General features: G+C 39.2%; 1 protein-coding gene across 3 annotated transcripts in view; it reads left to right on the top strand.

The window, feature by feature from the left end:
• DNM3 (dynamin 3) overlaps positions 1–25,352 on the top strand; it is a 2,680,418-nt gene that overhangs the window by 2,433,017 nt on the left and 222,049 nt on the right. For 2 of the 3 annotated variants that reach the window (XM_044085219.1, XM_044085218.1), the window contains exon 19: positions 6,238–6,471. The exons of the other annotated variant lie outside the window; for it this stretch is intronic. In XM_044085219.1, the coding sequence (XP_043941154.1) occupies positions 6,238–6,471 (234 nt within the window). The remainder of the gene's footprint in view (positions 1–6,237; positions 6,472–25,352) is intronic. 3 annotated transcript variants of the gene reach the window in all.

Here is a 25,352-nt window from a genome sequence, read left to right as displayed (position 1 = left end):
ACCTTTACCAAGCTGTAGGTCTAGTGTTAGTAACAGTACATACTTTGTTAAAGATATCAGTACACCTTTACCAAGCTGTAGGACTAGTGTTAGTAACAGTACATACTCCGTTAAAGATATCAGTACACCTTTACCAAGGTGTAGGACTAGTGTTAGTAACAGTATGTACTCCATTAAAGATATCAGTACACCTTTACCAAGCTATAGGACTAGTGTTAGTAACAGCACGTACTCCGTTAAAGATATCAGTACACCTTTACGAAGCTCTAGGCTTAGGGCTAGTAACAGTACATACTCCGTTAAAGATATCAGTACACTTTACCAAGCTGTAGGTCTAGTGTTAGTAACAGTGCATACTCTGTTAAAGATATCAGTACACCTTTACCAAGCTGTAGGACTAGTGTTAGTAACAGTACGTACTCCGTTAAAGATATCAGTACACCTTTACCAAGGTGTAGGACTAGTGTTAGTAACAGTATGTACTCCGTTAAAGATATCAATACACCTTTACCAAGCTGTAGGACTAGTGTTAGTAACAGTACGTACTCTGTTAAAGATATCAGTACACCTTTACCAAGCTGTAGGACTAGTGTTAGTAACAGTACGTACTCCGTTAAAGATATCAGTACACCTTTACCAAGCTGTAGGACTAGTGTTAGTAACAGTACGTACTCCGTTAAAGATATCAGTACACCTTTACCAAGCTGTAGGACTAGTGTTAGTAACAGTGCATCTGCTAAAGATATCAGTACACCTTTACCAAGCTGTAGGACTAGTGTTAGTAACAGTACGTACTCCGTTAAAGGTATCAGTACACCTTTACCAAGCTGTAGGACTAGTGTTAGTAACAGTACGTACTCCGTTAAAGATATCAGTACACCTTTACGAAGCTCTAGGCTTAGGGCTAGTTACAGTACATAGTCTGTTAAGGGACTCTAGCCTCAGGTTGCCTTTCTACTGGTTCCCTTTGCTGCTTGAACTTCTCATTGGTTGTGCAGACAGGGTATCTCACCACCACTGGTTAATTCATCCTATGATGTGCTTGGCTGGCTTTGAAAATTACTTTTCTCAGAAAACTATGTTTTACCCAGTTTGCTTGTTCACAATCTATTAAACTTTATTTTCATTGGTCACATACACCAAACAGCTGACCTCATTGGTTTTCTTGATCTGAAGTCTGAATAGCTGATTTGAAAATATTTTTTTCTTTATACTTTGCCTGTGTGCCTGCTGAGCATGAAGACTCCTGAATCAGACTTTATCCCATTTTTCAGAGTTATCAGGGGGAGGTCATCAGGCTTCACTTAGGCAACCATGAGAGGTGCCTATGTCCTTGCTGGCATTTTGTTATTAACCTACCCCCCCCCCCCCCATTGGAGACAATATGCAGCCTTCATCACTGTGGGGACCACTGTGCCTTCCCCTATATAAGTGCACGCTCCTGTGCATTGCTTGATGATGGCCGCCACCAGTCAGCAGATGTGTGCACCGTATACATAGTCCCCCATACATGGGCTCACCTCTTTCCTCTGAAGGACTGCTACAAACTGTGATTGGCTCTCCCCAGGATGGGCATGCCTATCCTGCCTACCAGAGCTGCATTTAAAATCTATTACAACAGGCTGGCTAGTTTGAAAATACTTTTATCTCCTGGATTGCCGGCCTCTTTATCCATCTTACCCCTTTCCATCAAGCTTGGCTTTTCCCTCATTGGCCTGCCCCTACTGCATAGCAGTTCTCATTACTGGTCAGTTCTGGATCCTACAGACTTTGACCCTTTTGTTATGTTAACTTACATAATGTGCGTATTACTAATCATTATGTCTGCTGTGAATATAAATGGTTGTTGCATCTCTTTCCTCTGTCTGATGATGTCTGCTAGAGTGGACAAAATGCTGCTGGCATTCCTGTTAATCTGGAAGCTTTAGATTTTTTGAATCTACCGTTTGTTTTGTTATCCAACTTCCTGCATGTGCTCACAAACCCTTTAACCATCAGTTAGACTTCTTTTTCTGTAAACAGTTCCATGTTGTGCTGGATGATTACATGTAAATGTTATTACATTGTAATATGTAATTTATTTTGATTTATTGTTTTCAACTGGATTTTAACCCGATCCTTTTTAGCAGTGACCTGTCACAAGGTGGGAGGAAATGAATATTCAAAGAAATCCCATGCAGACATGTAAATTCTGCACAGAGATTAGTGATGAGGATTGAACCCTGGTCCCTAAAGCTGAGTCACTGCACTGCCAAGTACCCAATCATCACTAATATAGAATTTCTCTACTAAGTATGTATTTTATATGTTGTCTCATACAGAAGCTTTAACAGACTCCAGAACAGTGTTTTCTCTTAGTTAATACATTTCATGTTTCCTGAAAGTGGTACCTGGCAAAAATAATACTTCTCTAGCCTCCTTCCTGGGTTTACTGTTACTTAACTGACTGTGGTGAAGAGATTCCAGATTGTGAGTTTGATATATATATATATATATATATATATATATATATATAAAAAAATCCTAAGGTAACAAAAGAGCTCACTGTAAAATGATTTGGCATTCTTGCCTCTCCAGGGCCCATTTCAGCAATGGGAGGAGTGAATTTAGCCTTCGTGCCGTACTAAGATGTAGGTTAAAGGTTCATTCGTGTTTGGAGTTTTGGTTTTGGGCGGGAGAGTTGCATTTTAATTCCTTTCTGTCTGTTTTATTTCTATTAACTGTATGAAGTCATTGAAACTCTGAATCTAACCACTGGGAACCTTTTCTTTGTGATTTAATGAAATATTCAACCCTGTAATGCTGTTCTTCACATGGAACTAAACCAGCTGTACGGAGTTTGGTAGTTTTATTACTGCTCACAAAACTCACAGATCCCTCGCCTAACTTAGTCTGTTGTGCTAATACCGGCTGGAAAACTGCAGACACAGAATCAATTACAAACTGCCTTAATTTGTTATTTATTTATTTAACATTTGTTAACTGAGAAATTGAGCTGGTCTGTCTGAGCCTTTTCAGTCACAACCTGAGCCATCTGGCAGAGGCAATGTGCAAACATGGACTGTAGGGAAGAATACAATTAAAACCATAAGAGGTATATTTATGTCAAAAATAAATGTTGTAGATATTGTAGACATGACTACAGTCCTAAAATCTTAACAGCATGTAACAAAAACAATTTAATTTTACAGCATGACCAGTGTAAACACTAGTTACATACTCCAAAGTTCAGACAAGCAGTCTTCTAGTATTTACGTTTATATCTCCAAGGCAGTTGTAGGTACCTTATCCTGAGTTAGAAAACTCACAGTGACATATGTAAATTTACTGTGAGATATTATTTTATTATTTTATCTTTTAGTTATTAAGCCCAGCCAACCATTATAATTTATACTACTAATCCAGGTGCAATGTTTTTTCTTCAGCTGCTACTGCTGTGTGCTTGTTCACCCAAAATGTGGTACTTGGTTCATGTGTAATACTATTAGTTGAACTTTGCTGCTAGATGTGTATTTTTAGTATCTTAAGTGTGTGTTTCTACGAATATATGTAGCTACTGTATATACTTGTGTAGAGTTGATTTATAAGATGGTGGTAGTATATTATATGTTGTTTTAAATTATGTCTTTCTATGTATTTGATTTCTTTTTTGTCTGTCCCATGAAGAGCAGATTGCATGGAGTCTCATTTAATCTACACTTGCATAGATCTAAATGACAATAAAGTTACTTTTGACTTTTTGACTTTGACTAAAGCATCTGCATTTATAATCATCCTTAAACTGTGTTTTAGTTGTTTCATAAATTGTTGTGAACCATAAAGATTACACTTTTTTGTAGCATAGAATACTAACTTTATGAACTAGTTTTAGAAAAGGCTTGTTGCTATTTTCAGGAAGTAGGAAGATCTTCCTAGCTCTGTAACTGTTACATTTGGAAGAGGTTAAGCAGAGTGCCTAGCTGGAAGCTTGTTTTTTAGAGGGGCAGTAGTTTTCATTGAGGAGTTTTAAGTCACTGAATTCAGCAAAAAGGTCTCTATTGCCATTTCGTTACTGGCCGCTAGTTAGCCCTGTCTGCAGTTGTGCAGCAGCATTTTCTGCTGTTTGCTAAAGGAATAAATTTAAGAATTTTGTTTTATGTGGACTGAAAAGCAGCTGTGTTGTGGGGAGAGAGAGCTTGGCAGTTACGAGCAATGTACATTTCAACCCAAGCAGTGGCACATTTATTCCTGGTTGTTAGTAGATTTTATTTATTTATTTATACTTTGTTGACTAGGTTAGCCTCAGTGGGAGAATGAGGGTGGTATTCATACTGTCTAGAGAAATGTGTCCATGACACTGGGGAACTTCAGCTACTCGTTTTGATAAGTGCCACAGAATCATTTACGTTCACTTGAGCTACCTCCATGTTAGGCCAATAGGGCCTTGAGGTAGTGTCTCATTCAAGGACAGCACACTCATAATTGCAACCACCCCCCTGTTGTACTGCTTTACCAGTACTGTAAAACTACTCCAAATACCTAATGTGAGAATAGAACCACCGTCTTCTTATCTTCCAGCACTAAATGCAAGTGTTCTGTCAGATGTTCTTTCTTGAAGAAAACTTTGAGTTGGGTTCTCTGATGCTCTGTATGTATATGAAAGGAAACTTTTTGGTTAAGAAGGATCCCAGAGTATGTTTGTTGTGTGGTAACTGCTAACAGCATGCCAGATAGATCTGTTATTAATAAATTTTGAGCTGAGACTAATCTTTCTGGGGTTCCTAGAAGCATAACTATAGATTTTTGCAGGTCGATACCTAGTCTGGCATTAGAAAGTCAGCTTCTGAGGGACATGAATTGTTTTTGGAGGGGGGGGGGGTTAAGGTCAGTGTAGATCTGTGTGCATCAGTAATCGATATACCATCTGCATACACAGCACAGTTGTTATGAGGATGATTTCAATGTATTTAATTTACAAAAAGTGAGAACAAGAGGGAGTCAAGTACTGAACCTTGGACAAAGTGTCATAGATAAGTACTAAGCTAGCTGCCTTTGCAAGCCGTTTTTCCTCAAAGGCGAGAATCAAACGCTGTACTTTATGTCTGTAAGGTAAACACCTTAAACATTTTACCAACTGTTCCAATACCTAAGCCAGAGTCAGAACTGTTTTAAATACACAAAAGTTCAGACAGGAAGGAGTAATTGTAAAAGCATTGCTCAGTATTGTGGGAGAATGTCTAGTAATCTAGTTGTGTGGGAGTAGTGCCTGATCTGCATTCCTGAAGACATGTTTCAAATTTAAAATGGTAGCACCTGGTACGACAGTTTGGTGCATATTAGTAAAGATTTGGTTTCTTAGCAAATAAATAGAAGTTGTAATACCGTATTTAGGCCTAACACCTTATTTTTGTCCACTTAGACGTCATATTGTTGTATTTGTTTGAGCATTTGGTCAAAGCTGAATATTTCTGGTACTTTTTCCTATGGGTCAGATATTGGCCATTGGGCACTAATTGGTAGCATTAGTTGAAGAAGGAACATTTGCTTAAAGTAGGATGACTGATGTTTGACAATGGAGGAAGAATTGTAAGGTGTTATGTCAAGGTTATGGGTTTACATAATACAGGACAGCCCAATTTTAGAAATGTAGGACATAGTGCATGGTAATCAGGGTTATGGTGCTAACCACATTTCCAAGAAATCCGTGTGCAGTTGCTTTGTTAATGTTTTTTGTCTTTGAGTTCTATAGCCTTTTTCAATGCACTGAACACCTTAAAATCTCACTGTGACATAGCAGACTTAACCATTTTTTTTCTGTGTGTGATGTGTGTTTGTTTATCTGTATGTTTTTTTATCATGAAAAGTTTCTTAATATGTTTTACTTGGAGTGTGTGTGTGTGTGTGTGTGTGTGTGTGTGTGTGTGTGTGTGTGTGTGTGTGTGTGTGTGTGTGTGTGTGTGTGTGTGTTTGTGTCTGTGTGCATGTGTGCATATGACTGTGTTTATCTGCATGTTTTTCTATTGTGGACAGTTTTGTTAATATATTTTTTTCTGTGTGTTTTTATTTGTATGTGTTTCTGTTGAGAACAGTTTCGTAATGTGTTTTTTTTTATTGCGTGTGTGTTTGTGTGTGTGTGTGTGTGTGTGTGTGTGTGTGTGTGTGTGTGTATGCACACGTGCATGCGTGTGTGTTGATCTGTATGTTTTTCTATCGTGGACAGTTTCTTAATATTTTTTTTTTTGGGTTATGTATCTACAGAACTCCTCCACCAAGTCCCACAACACAGCGAAGGCCACAGCTGAACACCCAACCTGTGAGGCCAGGGCGAGGGATGGCTCCCAGTGTCCCACCTCTAAATCTGTCAGCAGGGGCTCCACCTGTTCCATCGCGACCTGCTCCTTTGTCTCCATTCGCAAACAATAGCAACGATGCATTTGGAGCCCCACCACAACTCCCCTCCAGACCATCAAGAGCCCCTCCAAGTGTGCCAAGGTAAGATGGTGGAATCGTATTTCAGTGCTGTTCTCTGCATCAAGTGTTCCTCTATTCCTAACAAACTGAAGTAGATGCTAAGTCCCAAAGTGGGGTACACTTCTTAATATCCATCTAGCAGGAGTGTCTGTATGTGAGTGGAACTCAGAAGTAGCACCTGAAGCTTAATGTTTTCCTCAGGACTAGCCTCATTTACCTTAGTTCCTTTTTGTGTTCACTGCACATGTGGAGCAACAAATTGTCTCCCCACAGATGACAGTGTGCATACAACAGTGCTCAGTAACAGGTTCTTCTAGGCACTGCCTACTGCAGTCTCCCCAGTTTTAGATACAATTTAGTGCAATCGGTACTGTTTATAGCTACTGACTTGGTGTCATTATTGCCATGGGCACTACCTGCTGGATCCATGTCAAAGGGAAGATACCAATTTAGAACCCCTTTGATATCAGTTCAGAACATAGTGCTATCATTAGCTAGCATGTCATTTTAATGCAAAATCATGTCACAATACAATACTTTATGAAATTTATTGTTGACAAAGAGGAGAGTGTGTGTGTGTGTGTGTGTGTGTGTGTGTGTGTGTGTGTGTGTGTGTGTACATGTGCATGTGAGAGTGTGTGTATGTGTGGTTGTGTGTGTGTGCGCACACGCATTTGTGTGTTTGTGTGTGTGTGTGTGTGTGTGTGTGTGTGTGTACGAGCGCATGTGTGTGTTTATTTGTGTGTGTGTGTATGTGTGTGCACGTGCATGTGAGAAAGTGTGTGTGTGTGTGTGTGTGTGTGTGTGTGTGTGTGTGTGTGTGTGTGTGTGTGTGTGTGCATGTGCACGTGAGAGGGTTTCTGTGTATGTGTGTGTTTGTGTGTATGTGCACGAGAGTGTTTTTGTGTTTGTGTCTGCGTGTATGTGAACGTGTGTGTGTGTGTGTGTGTGTGTGTGTGTGTGTGTGCGTGCGCGTGAGTGTGTGTGTGTGTGTGTGTGTGTGTGTGTGTGTGTGTCCCTTGATGGCAAATACTAAGCTGCATATTGTTGCTGTAGGCAGCACTCTATACACAGTACCATGCAGAAGAGCAGGCCCATCATGTGTGTGTGCCTTGATGGCAAATACTAAGCTGCATATTGTTGCTGTAGGCAGCACTCTATACACAGTACCATGCAGAAGAGCAGGCCCATCATGTGTGCGTGTGCCCCTTGATGGCAAATACTAAGCTGCATATTGTTGCTGTAGGCAGCACTCTATACACAGTACCATGCAGAAGAGCAGGCCCATCATGTGTGCGTGTGCCCCTTGATGGCAAATACTAAGCTGCATATTGTTGCTGTAGGCAGCACTCTATACACAGTACCATGCAGAAGAGCAGGCCCATCATGTGTGCGTGTGCCCCTTGATGGCAAATACTAAGCTGCATATTGTTGCTGTAGGCAGCAGTCTATACACAGTACCATGCAGAAGAGCAGGGCCATCTAACAACAGTCTCGCCAGGTACTATTGTTGCTCTTTGCTTCAGGATGCAGACCTGTGTGCAGGATGTTAAGAGCCAAGGTGCAAGTGCCATCATCTTAAGGCACTCTCTGGTGAAAGATCAAAGCAATGTGCTGAGATAGGTGATCACTTTTAGTACAGTTTCACATCAATCCTCAGTATTTTGAACCTTTAATTTTGTGTTTGAGATCATATGCAAAGGTGTGAAATGCAATTCAGACAAAACAGTTCTGTTCCCCCTAATAATAAACCTTTGAAAGTTATGATAATAGCTGTTATGCAAAAATATATGCATGGTTAAGCATAAAATGTTAATTTAAAATATTGGAGGCATTGCATGGGATGTTCTGTTTCTTTCAGGCATGTGTATTAGCTGATTATGTAGTAAGCAACATGCCGATAGAGGAACACTGCAAGCATTCAGAAATAATTGCAATTGTCTTTTAAGGTCTGGACATGAGGTTGTTACTTTTTATGTCCTTATGAGTTCATTTAGGCCAGTAAAGCCAAACAACTAGTGGGGTCTGGCCTGAATGTAGCCAGAAAAAATTAAAAAGTGAAAAGTCATGGACATTCAGAAAACCATGTACCTAAAACACTTGGATGTCCTTAGGGGGTCATTTACATATTCCATGGGCCTGCACTACAGGAGGTTTAACATATTACACAGTGAAGACTCTTGCTTGGTTGGGTCCTTCTTGCAGTTTTTTACTTAACATCTTACAACTGAAACAAGTCTTTCACCTTAACAAAAACAAAAATAAACTAGGAATACAAAGTCGAGACTTGTTTTTAATAAGACAAACGCAAAGCTTTTAAGCATAAGCTCTTTCTTAATGCTTAAAGTAGCTAGGTTAATGGTTACAATAAATATTCAAATCAGCCAATAAGAATCAACCATCAATTACATATTTAAAAAAGTCACAGACATAATTAACGAATTCCTAGCCATAGGATAAAACACTGCGGTGGTGGTGCTGCAGTAGCGTTGTCGCCTCACAGTAAGACGTTGTCCTGTTTGATTCTCAGCTAAAGCGTTTTCTGTGTGGAGACATGCGTGAATGGGTGTACCTTCATTGAAGGTTGTACGTCAGGGCTGGCAACTCGGCACGTAAAAATCTACTGCCATTCATTAGCGGACCGGAGTCCCGCTGTGGCGACCCCTAACTGGGAAAAGCCGAAAGACACAACTAGCCATAGGATAAAAACAAGACAATATAAAACATAGTATTATATGAGCACAAATCACGGGTAATGCAACAGTACCATTACCAAATAATTTTACAGGTTAACATAAATTGCTGCACATAGTTATTAATGACGCACAAAAAGCTTGTCATAAAAGTGACTTTTCACCTTTTCAGATGCACAATTGAGACATTTTTTTTAGGAAGTTAAGATGTTGCAGGACAAGACATATCCACAACCAGTGCAAAGGACCGAGCTTCAGTTTTTTTTGCTAAAATAAAAGCTAGTTGACATTTAGGAAACATTTTTTGTCTTAAAATCTCAAGACTTTTGCCGGTTTTCTTTGTTTCTTCACAAGACAAAACTGCCCAAATCTGGTCTGCCTGCATAAACAGGGAGAGGCAGGACATTTCCTGTTCCTTTATGTAAACTACTGCCCTAGTTTTACCCCACATTTAGCAGTTCCCACTTAATATACACCAGCAATGGTTTTATTTCCTCTAGGTAAAGTGATATTTCAACACATTCCAGCAGTAAAGAGCCCTATTTATTTAAAAACACATCTGATTTACTTACATAGCTTAGGTGGCTGACCTGCCCCCATTTTCTCATAAATGAGATGCCCTGTTTTTGTAATTTAAAACACAGCAAGATTCCACCAATAAAAAGCATATTTCACAATATATAAAATGTCCAGTAGTGAAGTATCCTGTTTTTCTTAAAAAAAAGATCAGCAGTTGAAGTCACTTATTTTTGGAACAAATTTGTTTCAGAAAAAAATTGTTCATGAATGCTTTGCCCCCACTCAGTAGACTAGCTGGAGTAGGGTGAACTGGTTAGTTGCCCCAGCCGCAAAGTATTAGAGGATGTGATCATGATGGTTTTCAGTGCAATACCAGCATTTGGAAATCAATGGCAGTTTTGCAATTGGGGACAGAATTGAAACCCTTCCTTAGCGCTACTTGTGTGGCATAAACTGTATACACTGCATACTACGACTGTAGCAACTGTTTGCTATAACTTTTACTGTAAACGGAAAAATATTTTTTTTCAGTTAAGTCCCATCCCAGAACTTCAGGACTAAAGTGCTTTAGCTATGCATGCCTGGGCTTTTAGTAGCAAGATGTTGCTACAGTTTAAAAGGAAGGAATAGGGCTTTTTTTTTTTTGGTTTGAGGTTGCTGGAAGGATGGTGCCAGATCAGGGATGGGTACTGGACACCAGAATAACTGGCTATTCCTCTGGCCGTCCTGTCTGTATCTCCTTCACATTTCCAGTAGATCATTCTAACTTTATAAATAAAAAAGATCTTTTCATTTAGTGGCTATTTCTTTTTCAGCAGATAGTATTTTATAAAGTCTAAAGTGTCTAATCCTTGCATTTTCTCTCTGTGTGTGGAGAAGAATCGTCGTGCCCAGGACCGTGCTTTAAAAGAGTAGTGCAGAATTCTTCTTAGTGAAATATTTAGAAACTGACCGAATGGTGAACGTGTCTCAGTCTTCCAATGATAATGAGCCTCGCTTTCAGTATAGTGGCTTCTTGAGTTAATTCTTACAAAGAACAGGGGTCACAGCCACAGAGGAGAGTTATGGGTATACAGAAATAAAAAGAAGTGAATATGACAACAGATAGATAATAAACATTATTATCACTTATCTTCCTAACTTATGTGTCAACTTCAGAAGGTGACATGCTTTGGTTTTATTGGAGTTTTTAGAGTTGGAGCTTTATTGTACTTTATTTGCTGACTGCTACAGAAATGTACTTTAGGCATCATTACAAATAGCTTGAGGATGATATGTGGTAAACTCGTGTTTTATAGTGGAAGACTGTGGGGTCGGCCTTGTATCATATTAATAAAGGGTAAACAAATAATCATGGACTCTTCTTCAGTGTGTCTAGATTCATCAGACAGCCATAATCCTTTTGAAATATTTTTAAAATAAGCCTTATTAAAGATTCTGCAATTAAAACAAAGCATTGCTCTAGCATTTTACAGTGAAGTCCTGCTAGGAGTTCTCCCATCCATAATTACACTCTGATTAATGTACAGTAATTTAAAACTATGTAATGAGCATCTACTTAAATGTCAACATGCTGTAGTTAAAAAAGGGCTATTCAGAAGGGATGTAGGAAACACAGTGTCTCTGTGTCTCTTTTGTGACATCATCATCAACAGGTGCATTGATTTTGGGTTCTTTGTTGGTATCTTCATCAGTTACAACTGGAGATGACTCAGGATAAGGTGAATTACAACCAGCCAAGCACAATAAATCACCATTTATGCAACACACAGGCATCGTGATCAGTTCTTCAGGGACCTCTGTTACAGGCATTCAGTAGACTGTTTTATTAAAAGGAATGACATTTATTCTCAGCTTTTTTCCTAAGTATTTGATGTGTTACAGGCTGTCATGGGTTATTTAGAAGGGTTCATTTGTGACGATTTCTTAAATGGATACAGTTCTATAATATGATAGAGGTACAAAATATGTCCTCCACAGATAACTTAGGTATTTTATTTGATGTCGATGTTTACCACTTTGTTGGTGAGAATAGCTTGGTAGGTATACTGCTTCATATTGACAGTATTTCTCTTTCGTTTATGTAGTTTATACAGGGAAAAAACAAATAATGAAATGAATGTGTGTGTGTTTTGCTGCGTACTCCAGCCGTCTTCTATACCCCAAAGACATGCATGAGGCGAACTGATGATCCTTCTGATTGTCCACAGGTGTATGCAGTGTATATAAGTGTGTGTGTGGGTCTACTTTATAATTTCAAAAACCTGCTTACATGAAAACTGACATGATCGATATAACAACAGTGAAATGGCAGATCATTGACTCCTCACATCACTGGCAGTTTACCGAGGGAAAGGAGGCAATCGGCCAACATTCAAAACAAACCACAGTGAAACACTACAAACCCACACAAATGGGGGGGCTTCACCCTCCACACCCACCCTAACTAAATATGACAACTCTGTGATCGCACTATAGTGGAGAAAGGAGCAAACGTACAACTGGTGGCTGACTGCCTCCTTTCTCTCTATAAACTGTGATGTGAGGAATAGATGACCTGCCGTTTCACTCTTGTCGTCTCGATCATGTCACATTTTGTGTAATTGGGTTTTTGATAGTATTAAGTAGACCTGTGTGTGTGTGTGTGTGTGTGTGTGTGTGTGTGTGTGTGTGTGTGTGTGTGTGTGTGTGTGTGTGTCTGTGTGTGTGTGGGTCTATTGAAAGCCCACTTACATGAAAACTGATATGATCGAGATCACAGCAGCAAAATGGCAGTTCATTGACTCCTCATATCACCGACAGTTTACCAATTTACCAAGGGAAAGGAGGCAGTTGGCCAACATTCAAAACAAACCACAGCGAAACACTAAGAACCCACACAAATGGGGGGCTTCACCCCTTACACCCCTCAATGTGAGAGGCTGCCCCCCCACACCCATTCTAACTGAATATGCCAACTCTGAGATCGCAGTATAGTGGAGAAAGAAGCAAACTTACAACTGTTGGCTGACTGTCTCCTTTCCCTCAGTAAACTGTCTGTGATGTGAGTAGTCGATGAACTGCTGTTTCGTTCTTGTCTTCTCGATCATGTCAGATTTTGTGTAAGCGGGTTTTTGATACTATGAAGTAGACCTGTGTGTGTGTGTGTGTGTGTGTGCGTGTGTGTGTGTGTGTGTGTGTGTGTGTGTGTGTGTGTGTGTGTGTGTGTGTGTGTCCTTGTGTGCTTATGACTGTGTGAGTATCTATGTGAGTGTGTGTGTGTGTGTGTGTGTGTGTGTGTGTGCGTGTCTGTGTGTGTCTGCGAGGGTATCTGCATGAGAGTGCAGGTATGTGTGTGTATGTGTGTGACTGTGTGTATGTACGTGTCTCTGTGTCTGTGTGTGTGTGTGTGTCTACATGAGAGTGCAGGTGTGTGTGTGTGTGTGTGTGTGTGTGTGTGGCTGTCAATGGTGTATGTATGTGTGTTTCTGTAATGGGTTAGCACCCTATTCAGGGTAACGTTCAATGCTTTGTACCCTTTGAGTGCTGTAATAGATTATCCCTGTGGCCTTGAAATGGATTAATTGAGTTATCAGTGAATGAATGAATGACATTTGTTTCTGTCAAAATATGTGAGTTTATTAAATATTGGAATGTCTTACAGACCCCATATTAGAGAAAATAAACTATTTTTTGCTGTAATTGCAGCAAAACACCTTTAATGGCTTATTGTAATGGTGAAAGTCTAGCACAGAAGTTAAAGAAAGGATAGGCCAGACACAGTGGGGATGTACACAAATATGAACAATACAATATTTTTTGTTATTCAGACACACTGTTTTATAGAATTAGCTGTAACTGTAATTTATGTTTTATAGGCAAAATAGAAAGACAAGTAAAACTTAAGCAGTATATCACGGAGTGTAGTCATGGGAATTTAAATGCTACAGCTGCAAATTGTTTTGAAGAATACATGAGGGCTGTTTGAACAGTTTCATGATTTGTATAATTTTAAAAGATGAAAATTTCTGTTACACTAAGAATGTTTACATCTAAACGTGGAAACAAAAGAGGCACGGTGTATTTTGAAATATGAGAGTGTTTTTTTGTAAGAGGATTGAATAGCTATTATGTCTTCAAAAGCATTGTTATATAAATGAGTATCTTCTATAGTGGGATTATAGTTTAGGAAATCCCTCACATCCAAGTGGATGTTCTCTATAAGAATTACACAGTTTTAGTTGATTGTTGTTTAATAAGTGTATTTTCTGCATGTAAATTAGGATGCGAGCATTCATAGGTGGATTTCACTATGTGGCAGAAGAATGTTTTATTATTATCCTGGAGTCTCTAAAAAATTTATTTTCACAGTCTACTACTATTTGGATTTTAATCTGGATTTATAAAAGTATTGTTACATGCCAAGGGAACCATACCTTTCAATTCGTCCTATATAGATTGGCTATGTTTATCACATTTTCCTCTCAGTTTTAATCTGTATCTTTTCTTGTCCTTTATTATAAAAAGCTGCTTTCATAGCATGCATGATTGCAATTCAGATTTCAAAGCAGACATTAAATATTAAAACCTGCTCAAACACTGTGATCATTATGTGCTGATGTTCATAGGGGTTGAAACATTTAGACAATAATTTTACTGAATCTTAATAACATATTCACAAAGGTAGCATTTGACATAATGCATAGATAACCAATAGGTGAAAAAATATTGAAACTGTTTGACTGATCTGACAGTACCCTTCTTCCTTGCTGTTTAACTTGGTTATTAGCTATATGTTTTTTAAGTAAGGTTTTTCGACATTGCCTGTATTACCAAGTACACTGTTGTAGGTAGCCGTACTTGCAGTGTATTGGTACTCGTGTACTGTAATACTTGGAGCAGAGAATAAAGGGTGGGTTTGGCATAGTGGTTAAGGTCTTCACCTCATAGACACAAGGTGCAGTATGTAATTCTGGCCTGGGGTTATTGGTTAGGCTTAAAATGGCTCTTCAGGGCAGTTAGCTTAATATTCTCATATGAACCCAAGGGTCACCATGTGCACTGTGACGACTGGGGAGAGATGGGCAAAGGCTGCCAGCCTAGTCAAATAGAATTTGATATATAATTCTATCAACTGTATAAATAAATTTAAAATACAGACTTGTGTTTTTAAATGTAAAAAAACACTGTGAAATGTGGAACTGCAAAATATGTGACAACATTGCACTCTCCTGGCCCAGTGAAGCATGCTGTATCCTTTCATGTTAGAATTTGGCCCGAGGGCAGCTGGATGAAGATTTCATGCCCATGGTTTTAAGGCTAAAGTTTATGACCAGAATTTAGATGGAAGGTGCTTTTATTGCTTTAGTTTCTGTTAGCATATACATGTGAAATGTCTTGTATTGTTGTAAGTTTCTGAGGAGGGGTTAGATTGCTAAATAATGCAGTTTGTGGCCTGAGAACTCAGACCAGGTGTTAAGATGATGCAATATGATTACTGGGAAAACGTGTGCCAAAAATGATGTAATTTTGGGAGGGCCTTAGAGACATGTTTATTAGTAATGTTTAAATACTATTTCTCACAAGAGACCTGCAGGCATTTTGATGTGGACATCTAACTTATCAGCACTCTACTTATGCTCACATGTAAGTTTGTAGCACTGTGATATCTTGTAGGAATAGTTAAAGCTAGTAAAGATTAATTAGGTATTTTTCTTTGAAACCAGACCTGTCCTACTGTATTATTTTAAGTTTCTGTGTGATCTGTGAACTGTTAGATATCTCTGTGGTGTAGTAGATTATTTATTATTAAATATTTTTAAAACCTTCTACCTGTGGCTGCTTTGTGTATCGATGAAGTATGCTTTAGAGTACATTATATATTTATAGAGTTTACTGTCTAACCCTTCCAATAAGCCTTAGACTGTATAGTCACATTACCATTGGATATTAATATTGCACAGTAATAATTGGACACCCTTTTAAGGGCCTTTTAGTAGCTGATATTATTAGCTGGGTGGTGGCAGGGATTACTACCGTATGGTCTGGGTAAAGGGGCACAGCTGGAGATTCTGTGTCAGCCTTTCCCAGGAGTGTCTGTGAAGTTGTATAAATACTTATCTCAAAGTGTGTGTATGTTGTGTCAGCTACTTGGCAGGGACACGACGCACTGGTTGGACAGAGAGGGTACTGGAGGTTCTAGCTTGCCCAGTTAGGCTGAGACCTGGACCCTATAGCTGTGCCAGTGGGGAGTCTTATTGGGGACCTGGTGAGCAAGGGAGCAGCCAGCCCCAGACTGACTGTGATCTCTGTGTGCACTTAAGGGAAATTGTACTTTACTGTGTGTATTGGTTATCCTTTCCTCTTATATGAGATGACCTCCCTGGTGTTAGTGGTGAAGATTGAGGCTCCTTGATTGCTGGGCCAGGGCACGGTCGTCACATGCACATCTCAAGAATCATGTACTTCAGTATATTTCTGTTGATGGTTGTCTATTGATCTTTCAACTGTTATTTATGTATGAATGTATGTATTTATGTATTTTTGTTAGTTGTTTTGTTTATGGATAATAAAATGATCCATAAGGACACATTTCAGTCACTGTCCAGGCTGTAAAAGCAAAATTACAAAATGCAGCAATACATGTTAAGTGTAAGAATGAATGAATGAGCTTCATTCGTACATTTAAGAAGAGACAGCTCTCAGAAGATTTAATAGCGATGGATGCAGAAGTACAGCTTTGCAGTCTGGGTAAAAAAGTTTGTTTTAATGTTTGTCAAAATAGCAGACCATTCCTAAACGGAAGAGTTTAGTTTTTCACCTATTTATACATTATGGTCAACTTGCCCACAAGATAACATAAAGTAGAAATATTTTATACTTTTTTCTTCTGCATATTGCATATTGAGGTCTGCATGTCAGTTATTTTAGGCAAAACAAATATTCTTAACTACAGACTCAAAATATTTGGAAACAGTTGTCAGTAAGTCAGTGGTCAGGTATCTTTGTACTGGGCCATAATTCTGTATATGCTGCTGTGACCAGCTTCTCACATACCCTTGTACAGAAAGATTAATAGCTAAGGTTAGAATACTGCCATCAGGATAAGTGAGAAGTGTGCTGTCTATTTGTAGGACAGGAACATTTGCAGGCTATTCCATTGTATTAATTGATATAAAAATCCATGTTACACCTCATACAAGAACAGTTCCTACTCCTGGTATATAGCATGCAGGCTCCCAACCGGAATGTTATTTTCTTTTCCAGAGGTCTTTTAGGAGTTTGTATAGATAAGAACTGACAAGCATTTATGTTTCCAGACATGCCTTTGTATCCACAATGTCTGTCAGTTGTGGGTAGTTATTCCATGTGGTTGCAGTTATGGTTTAAGAGTTGAATAATTTGCATTTAATAAAATGAGGATACTTGCCAAGGGGAATATTCTCAGAGTTTTAATAACCATGTTTAATATAAATGCTGAGGCCTGTCACTCTTTATCAGTATGTATCCCTTGTCCATGACAGCACACTGGAGTGTATGTGTAAAGAAGTGTGAAACCAGTTAGCTTGATTTGGTCTTACTTGTCTACAGATACTAAGTAGCTGGATATCATTGTAACATGATAAAGAAATAGTGAATGATAATTTTTTTCAGTTTAATTTACATGTAACGGTTTACATACTGTATGTAGGTAGATCTCAGCTTGTGAAAAAGAATATGGTATAGATTGTTTACCTGGCACAGAACATGAACATTTTCTACAGTTCCCATCTTTCAGTCTGTAATTTGAAATTCTTGAAATGGCTGGGTTAAAGTGATGTACTGGAAATCCTATTTTGCTAGTTTCATTAAAAGAATGGTTATCCTATAAACTGTCTGCTCAGAATGACGTGTCAGATCACAACAAGATCTGATTTTATGTTGTATATTTGTTTTAGTTCAAGCTGTAATAATATATTGTTTTATAATTGTTATGGGGAGCGGGCTTATGCCAGCAGATTCAACAGACCTAACATACCTTTCATAGAAAATTCTGTAGTATTCATTTTAGGTAGGAGGAATTCTGAACTTGCAAGCAATGATGTGCCAACCATCTTACAGTTTCATAATGAGAGGGTCTTATAATTAGCAGTCCATCTTTCATTTCTGTAGTGGTCTACAATTTTTTTTAATCAGTCAATTCAGCTGTCAGTGATTTGTCATAAATATGGAAGTGATGGAGAAAACTATTCATAGACCCTAGATATTCACAGACTATTGAGATTCTATACAGAGGAGACAAAACATTCAATCAAAATAAAAAAAAAAAAATCTCACCATTTCTTTGGGTCTTTTATGAAAGGTAAAAAAAAATTACATTGACTGAACAAATTTGATCCCAGTTGCTGGTCCATTGTATTAAATTTTATTATAATAAATAGAACCAACGTTTTGACAACTTTGTCAGACAGAATTCTCATGGAAAATCATATGCTATACATCTGTATGGGAATAAACTCAGCCCTTATCATCACTGATAAATGCAACACCCATCACAGGATATGTGCGTCAATCAAGGAGAACTGCTGTTAAACTCCAGGTAAAGCTAAATGCCCATCTGTCTTACATAGGGCTACCTACCTTCATAAGCTCTTCCCTGGTCTGTAAAGTATCCATTCAGAAATAGTGTCTGCTGTTAGCTAATTCTCTAAGGCTAGGAACACGCCCTGATCCACCATGCTTCCATTCTTCAGTCCATTTGTATATGCCCCTCCTTCAGTACATAGCCCAAGGGCAGCAGCTGGGCAGGTTCTATCTGTCCTTCTAAACTTTGAAAAGCATTTCCACATCAGGTTAGACGCGTACCCATACACATCTTATTCTTTTTAATGTATACATTGAAATCCTTTCTGAAATAATTTCTAGATGCAAATGCTTCTCAGCATTCACAGTTTTAGAATTCCTGCAACTGAACTACATTATGTTTTAGCTGCCTCTGTCATATTGGTAGGTGACGGATAGTCTTGCAATTGTATGTATTGTAAACTGTATACATGGTAGTACATATTTTTGATTTGATTTAGAATAATTACTTCATTGTGCCTAGAAATTCTATATTTAGAATTACATATTCTGTGTTTCGACTCATACTGTGTCAGTATCTGGTATATTTTCACTGTCATCTTCACTTTATTCTCTACAGGTATTGTGCTCAACTGACGGCGCTCATTGTATATATTTTAAACATGTTCTCACTATGCTACTGTCTGCACATATATTGTACCTGTGCTGATCCATGAATGTGCTATGCCCAAAAACGTGTACTTCAACTTGTATTCCTAAATTGATTACTCTCAAACTGCATGTTTACTACCTGCCGTTACCATGTAAACCTTGTAACCTGTTACTGTTATCATGGTGTTACTGTTTACTATGTTTACTGTATGGAGCTTTTCTCCCCAGGACTCTGCCGAAAATGGACACTTACAGTCCAGTCGCACTATCCTTGTAAACAAATGTTAAATAAATAATAAATACAATAAATACATGTTGTGCACAGCTGTGTAAAATTTGTCTTGCCAATGGCTCAGGTTGTGGCTGCAAAGGGTCTTTGGAACAGCCTTCTTACTTAGTAAGCAGATAAGACAGACAGAAAGTGTCTATATCCTTCTGTATTACAATGCTGACGTGCATTTGTATTACTTGCATTTCTCTTGTACTGTACTATATTTGGTGATAATCTTTATTATAAGAGGTTGTGGATGAAAGCATCCATCCTCCCATTGTTGCCTTATGAATTGCATCTCTAATCTTTCTCCTTAATCTTTTTTAACCTCCTCTGATTGATTCCTATACTTACTGTGCAGTATTTTATATGCCCTACTAATGATCCCTTTTTTAACTGCAGCGTCTGTTCTCTATTCATAGGTTCATAGTAGGTTATAGACTAATGGCCCTAGAGCCCTTACAAGCCTAGCCATATTTATCCTGAGTTGCCCTAACTGTCAATGGTTAGGTGTGTGAAGTTTGCAGAGGTAAGGGTTTATGGTTGTTAGTACCAACTTCTTCTGTCCAGGAGGGACATGGGTGCCACTCCAGGAGTGAATTTGCGGTCACCCATATATCGATCTAGATTGCATTTGAATAGGGACAGGGAGGAGTCCTGTTTTTTATGTGAATTGGAAGCTTTTCCAGAGAAGTGGCAGTCTCTGGGAGACGTATCTATCTAACTCTCCAGCATTACTTGTTCTTTCCAGAGGCTAGGTTAAGATCCCTGCAATGAATGATGCTCATGCAGTTTGATTTACAAATATGTTGCATTTCCATCTGGGCCAGGTCAGATACTGCCCTGTAAGTCAGGCACAGGTCACCCCTTAGCAACCTACAGAAGACAGGATACAGTGACAGGGCTTTCAGTCTTTCTGCATAAGACTTGTGTTGTGTACCCTGTAACTTCTTGGTGAGAAACCTCTGTGATCTCTCCAGTTGTTGCAGGTGTCTGCTGAGGTACATGCAAAAGGAAGCATTGTACTCAATTATTGGTCTGATGAGGGCCGAGTGTAATGGAATTATAACTTCCTTAGGTTTAGATGTAATGTTTTTACTAACAAGGTGTGCTACATAGAAGGATGTCCTTATTACTGTGGATATGTGAAGGTCAGAGTTCAAATTACTGTACCCAGGTCATGTACCAGTGGGTCTAAACTTAGGGGGATGTTGTCTATAATATAATTAACAGGGATGTCAGCTTTCCCAAAGGGAATAATAATGCATTTTTTTTTTTTGCATTTAGCTTTAATACATGTCTTTGGCATTAATCATTTGTCTGTGTTAACCCTGTCTGCAGTATCATTGTTGGGAGTCAATGGTTGCTCCCAGTTTGTAGTAGTCAGTGAACTAGGTCAGCCACAGGCCATCCAAGTTTGCCTGGACTTCTGAGAAATAAAGTCTGAACAGTAAGGGGGCCAACACAGAACCTTGTGGTATGCCACTGGTGACTGGTCTTTTGCTAGCGGTGAAGTCACCAACTTTAATAGTATATGCCCTCGAGGTGAGCCAGTTGACTAATCATCTGGTAATGTAGGGATTAAATGCCAAATGGGAGAGCTTTTCTATAATACCTGATTGGGGGAATTGTGTCAAATGCCTTGGCTAGCTCAAGATAGGTGGTATGCACTGTTATTCCCTCGTCCAGGGCCTTGGTGAATTTCTTGAAGAAGTGTTTAATAGGCATGAACTACCTTTAATGAATCTGAACTTGGTTGGATCCAGAATTTGGAGATTACCTATGTCCTTCTTAATAAGGTTCACAATGATTCTTTCCATGGCCTTGCAGATGAGGCTAGTCAAGCTTATGGGCCTATAATTCCCAAGGTCGATTGATGGTCCCCCTTTGTACAGAGGGATTACTGTTGCTGCTCCCCATTCAGCCAGAACATAGCCAGTCCTCAGGCTGTGGTTAAACAGGGATCTAAGTGGGCCTGTTAGGTCATGTTTTAAGTTGTTTAAAAGGGATTGTACTCAATGGATGCTGTCTGGTCCAATTGATGCCACATTTTTGGCCTTGGATAGTTCAGAGATGACCTGCTCTCTTGGAATAATAGGCTGAGGAATGGTGGCAGTTATATTTTAGGGGGTGACTGGAGGGGACAGGGAGGTGAAGTTTTCTCCAAATCTGTCAGCTAGCAGGTTGGCTATTACCTCCAGTTGAGTATGGGTGGTGCCATCCACAAACAGTTCAGCACATAGCTGGGTATTCCCTTTTAGATTTCTGATATAGTTAAAGAATGCCTTGAGATTATCCTTAGCTAGTGAGGCTATTTCTAATTTTTAATTAGCTTTAGAGGACTTGACAAGATCTCTAATTTGTTTTTTTTTTTTAAGTTAGAGAGAGATTCCTTCTTCTACTGAACCAGTTCCCACCTGTTCTTGGACATTGGTTTATTTCTCTTGTTGAGTAGCCTGTTTATACTAGGGGTGCACCAGGGTGGCTCCTTTTTCTGCAAGACCTGGTTTTAATCCAGTACACCTAATTCTATGCAACTGCTTAAGTGGTTATACATGACATCGATGCACACCTCTACATAGGAGTCCTCATCATGAGCATTCAATGGGGCTTTGAAACATCTTATACCATCACTTAGTAAGAAGTCATTTATCTTTGAAAAATTCATAAGCATTTTTGAGCGTGATGGTGGTATCTGGTCTTATAATTACATTGAAGAAGACTGACTTGTGGTCCAATCTTACCAAGGAGGACATCACATGGGGGACATGCAGTGCCGTCCCATGTTAGTGAGTACCATGTTCAGGACAATTGCACCTCTTATGGATGTGCTGACTAGCTGTTCTAGAGCATTTACCATGACAACATCCAAAAACCCCTAAGCCAGCATGTTTGTGGTTGTGTATGTTTCCCAGTCAGTGGTAGGATGGTTGTGTATGTTTCCCAGTCAGTGGTAGGATAATTAAAATTACCTATGCGTAAGGTGTTGGACTGTATGGCAAGTGACCACAGTAAGTCCAGGTATGCCGTAATGCTTTTTCTGTTTCATGGTGGGGGACCGATAGCTAGCTACGATGTGGTGGGAGGCTTTGCCTGTAGATAGTTGGACATGGCTTAAGAGAGTCATACTCTTTGACTAGTCTCAGGGTGTTGTTGTGTCTTTTAGCTTTTCCTGGTTAGGGTTCGCCACAGTGGAACTCCGGTCCGCTAATGATTGGCAGTAGATTTTTACATGCCGAGTTGCAAGCGCTGACACACAACCTTCAACGAAGGTACGCCCATTCACGCATGTCTCCACACAGAAGATTCTCTAGCTGAGAATCGAACAGGACAACGTCTTACTGTGAGGCGACAATGCTACCGCAGCAGCACAACCACAGATACTAGTCTCAGGGTGTACTTATCCTTAATGAAGATGGATACACCTCCTGCTTTGTTTCTTTCATGCTCAGTTTGTGGTCTGAAAACATGGAAGGCATTGTACCCCTGCACAGCTGGGTGCTTTCCATGTCTTTGAACCATGTCTCTGTGGCTGCTCAGAGATTAGCATCTTCCAAAGCGAGGAGTGCTTCCAGAGAGTGCATTTTTTGTTTAGACTCCTAGCATTGAGCAACAGTACCTTGAGTTTATCTAGACAGGATTTTGTTATGTTGGGAGATTGGTTATTTTGACACTGCTTAAAAAAAGACAAAATAGGGGTGGTTAATGCCTTTGCCAGTATCCAAAAGCCTAGATGAGACAGGAGCAGACCATCTGTGGCAAAGCAGTGTGGCCTGTCAACCATGTCTTCTCAGGCTGACATATATTGGATCCCATTGGACTGAAGCAGAAGCTAAGCCAGTTGTTAAAGTCAATCATTTTTTGTTTGTACTTTGGCATCATCCTTGGAGAATGTAGAATGCTGCTTAAGGCTAGGCTTATACCTCCCTGTGACACGCAGTCTGAGAGCTCAGGCATGTCTCTCTTTATGTAATCCAGTGAGGTACATCTCAAGTCATTCACTCCTCACATAGACTATGATGAAATCATACCAATACTTGTGGTTGAGTGACTTAAGTGCTTAGGTTACTTGATGGATCCTGGCACCTGACAGACAACTAACCGTAACCTGCTCCTTATCCAGCCTGGTGATAGCAATATCCGTGTGTCTCACAATGGAGTCACCTTTGAGTAATACATTAGGTTTTATGGTGTTATGCCTTATGGGCTTATTTGTTGAAACACTGGTGTGTGTGTGTGTGTGTGTGTGTGTGTGTGTGTGTGTGTGTGTGTGTGTGTGTGTGTGTGTATTATTATGTGTTGTGGTTGTTTTTTACATTTTTATTTGTGTAAGTGGTTTCCGTTTGGGAGGCCTCTAATCTTTTGGTAAGTTACTAGTGAGTACCTCCACATATGTGTGTTTATGTGTCATTTCCTTATTTAATGTGGGAAGTGTGTGTGTGCTGACAACCTATTTGGCATTTGATTTATCCTTATATGAGAGTTTTGCCTCCAATTTCATAATGTGACTGCATTCTCTCTTAAAGTATTTGTTTATTTTGGGAGTAAGTGGTTGTCAGTATATATGAGACTGTTACTGCATTGCCTCAGGATGCCCAAGTCTATCAGGCTGGCCACAGACATGATGGGAAACTGCTCATTCATGACAGCAAGCTCTTACTCTATGTCTTATTAGGAAAGGGAATGCGTTAATTTGACCTGACAGTGCTGGTAGCACCAAGGCTGCAAGAGGGACCTATACTTATTTATGTATTTATTTTATTTATTTACATTTGTTTACTGGGTAGTGTCCACTAGACAAAAAGTCCTTTTTCAGTGGAGACCCAGAGAGAAAAGCTCCAATTAACATAGTTATACAGTATAAATAGAAGCATAAAAAGGTTACAAATTATAAGAGATGCAGTTATTACAAATAAAACGCCAATGTGACATGCTATACTTTGTGTAGGCTAAGGCTGACCAATAACGCAGCACTGTTCAGTGTGCAACTGAGTTGTTCCTCCAGCAGCAGCAAAGCTTGGAAAGGTTTCACTGACAGCTGTTTAGGGAAAAATTGAGCTTCTGGGCTTTTGCATCAATACAAGGCACTGCAAACTGCTGCTACACAAAGAGCAGCACCACACAAACATGAGGCTTAAATATGAACCAAGACAAACACGTTTTAAGCTAACTACCAATCAGGAAAGCACACAATAAGCCTTCCAACAGCATTCCCCAACTCAGACAGGTTAGCTTAGCACACTTCTGCCACAAAGGTGCAGAAAAACACCTTCTTAATGTAGAATAGCTGGTTTGGTGGCCAAGTGTAACAAGACCATACAAACTACCTACAACAGCCCTACAGCTAACAGATACAGTGTAATACAGTGCAATTAACTACTTAAAGCAGCAGTAGACAGTACTTTTTTGCTATGAAGTGCAAACGTAACAGCAAGTAGTTTAATAAACTGTTAAAGTACAGTCACAGTATATAAGGGAAGTGCAAAAAAAATACTTATTTTTTTTTCTTTTCAGTAGTGGATTGTTTCAGGTGAAAGCTGATTCTCAGCAATCAGTAGCAAAGTCGCCAAATGACAAGTAGCTCTGAGTACCTATGTCAAAGCCCTTGCAAATGCTAGGCTTAAATCTTAGCAAAGAGAAGCAAGTTTTAAGATAACTTCCAATCAGAAAAGCACATAATAATCCTTATACCAGCACACGTCTGCTACAAGGGTGCAGAAAAACACTTTCTTAATGTAGAATAGCTGGTTTGGAGCCCAAATGTAACAAGACCACACAAACAACCTACAAGAGCCCTACAACTAACAGATACGATGTAATACAGTACAATTAACTACTTAAAGCTTCAGCAGACAGTACATTTTTGAAACTGCTAAAGTACATTCACAGTATATAAAAGAAGTGCAAAAAAATGCTTAGAGCCATTTTGTATGCTTCCCAGCTTGGATGCACCTGGTAAATGCCTACTGCTACTAGATAAATAATACCAGTCCTCCTAATGTAAAAGCAGAGTAAAGGAGTATCTGGAGTGAAATGCTACCACAAACAAACTTAAAGATACAGATACAGCAGTGTACTTTAAATAGCTTTTAAAAGTGTCATTATGCAATAAAAGTGCTTCACTTTGTATATATAAGCCAAGAACCACTCAGTTGTACAAAACTTATAAAAAGCACTAAAAGCAAGATAAGCTGATTAATAAGCTCTCCAGCCAGTAAAACTACATG

This window comes from Protopterus annectens, chromosome 10.part0 (assembly GCF_019279795.1).
Source record: "Protopterus annectens isolate FY-2018-M chromosome 10.part0, PAN1.0, whole genome shotgun sequence".
In the NCBI taxonomy this organism is placed as follows: domain Eukaryota; kingdom Metazoa; phylum Chordata; order Ceratodontiformes; family Protopteridae; genus Protopterus; species Protopterus annectens.
The sequence above is the reverse complement of the archived record's forward strand: the minus strand, read 5'-3'. Positions and strand labels throughout refer to the sequence as shown.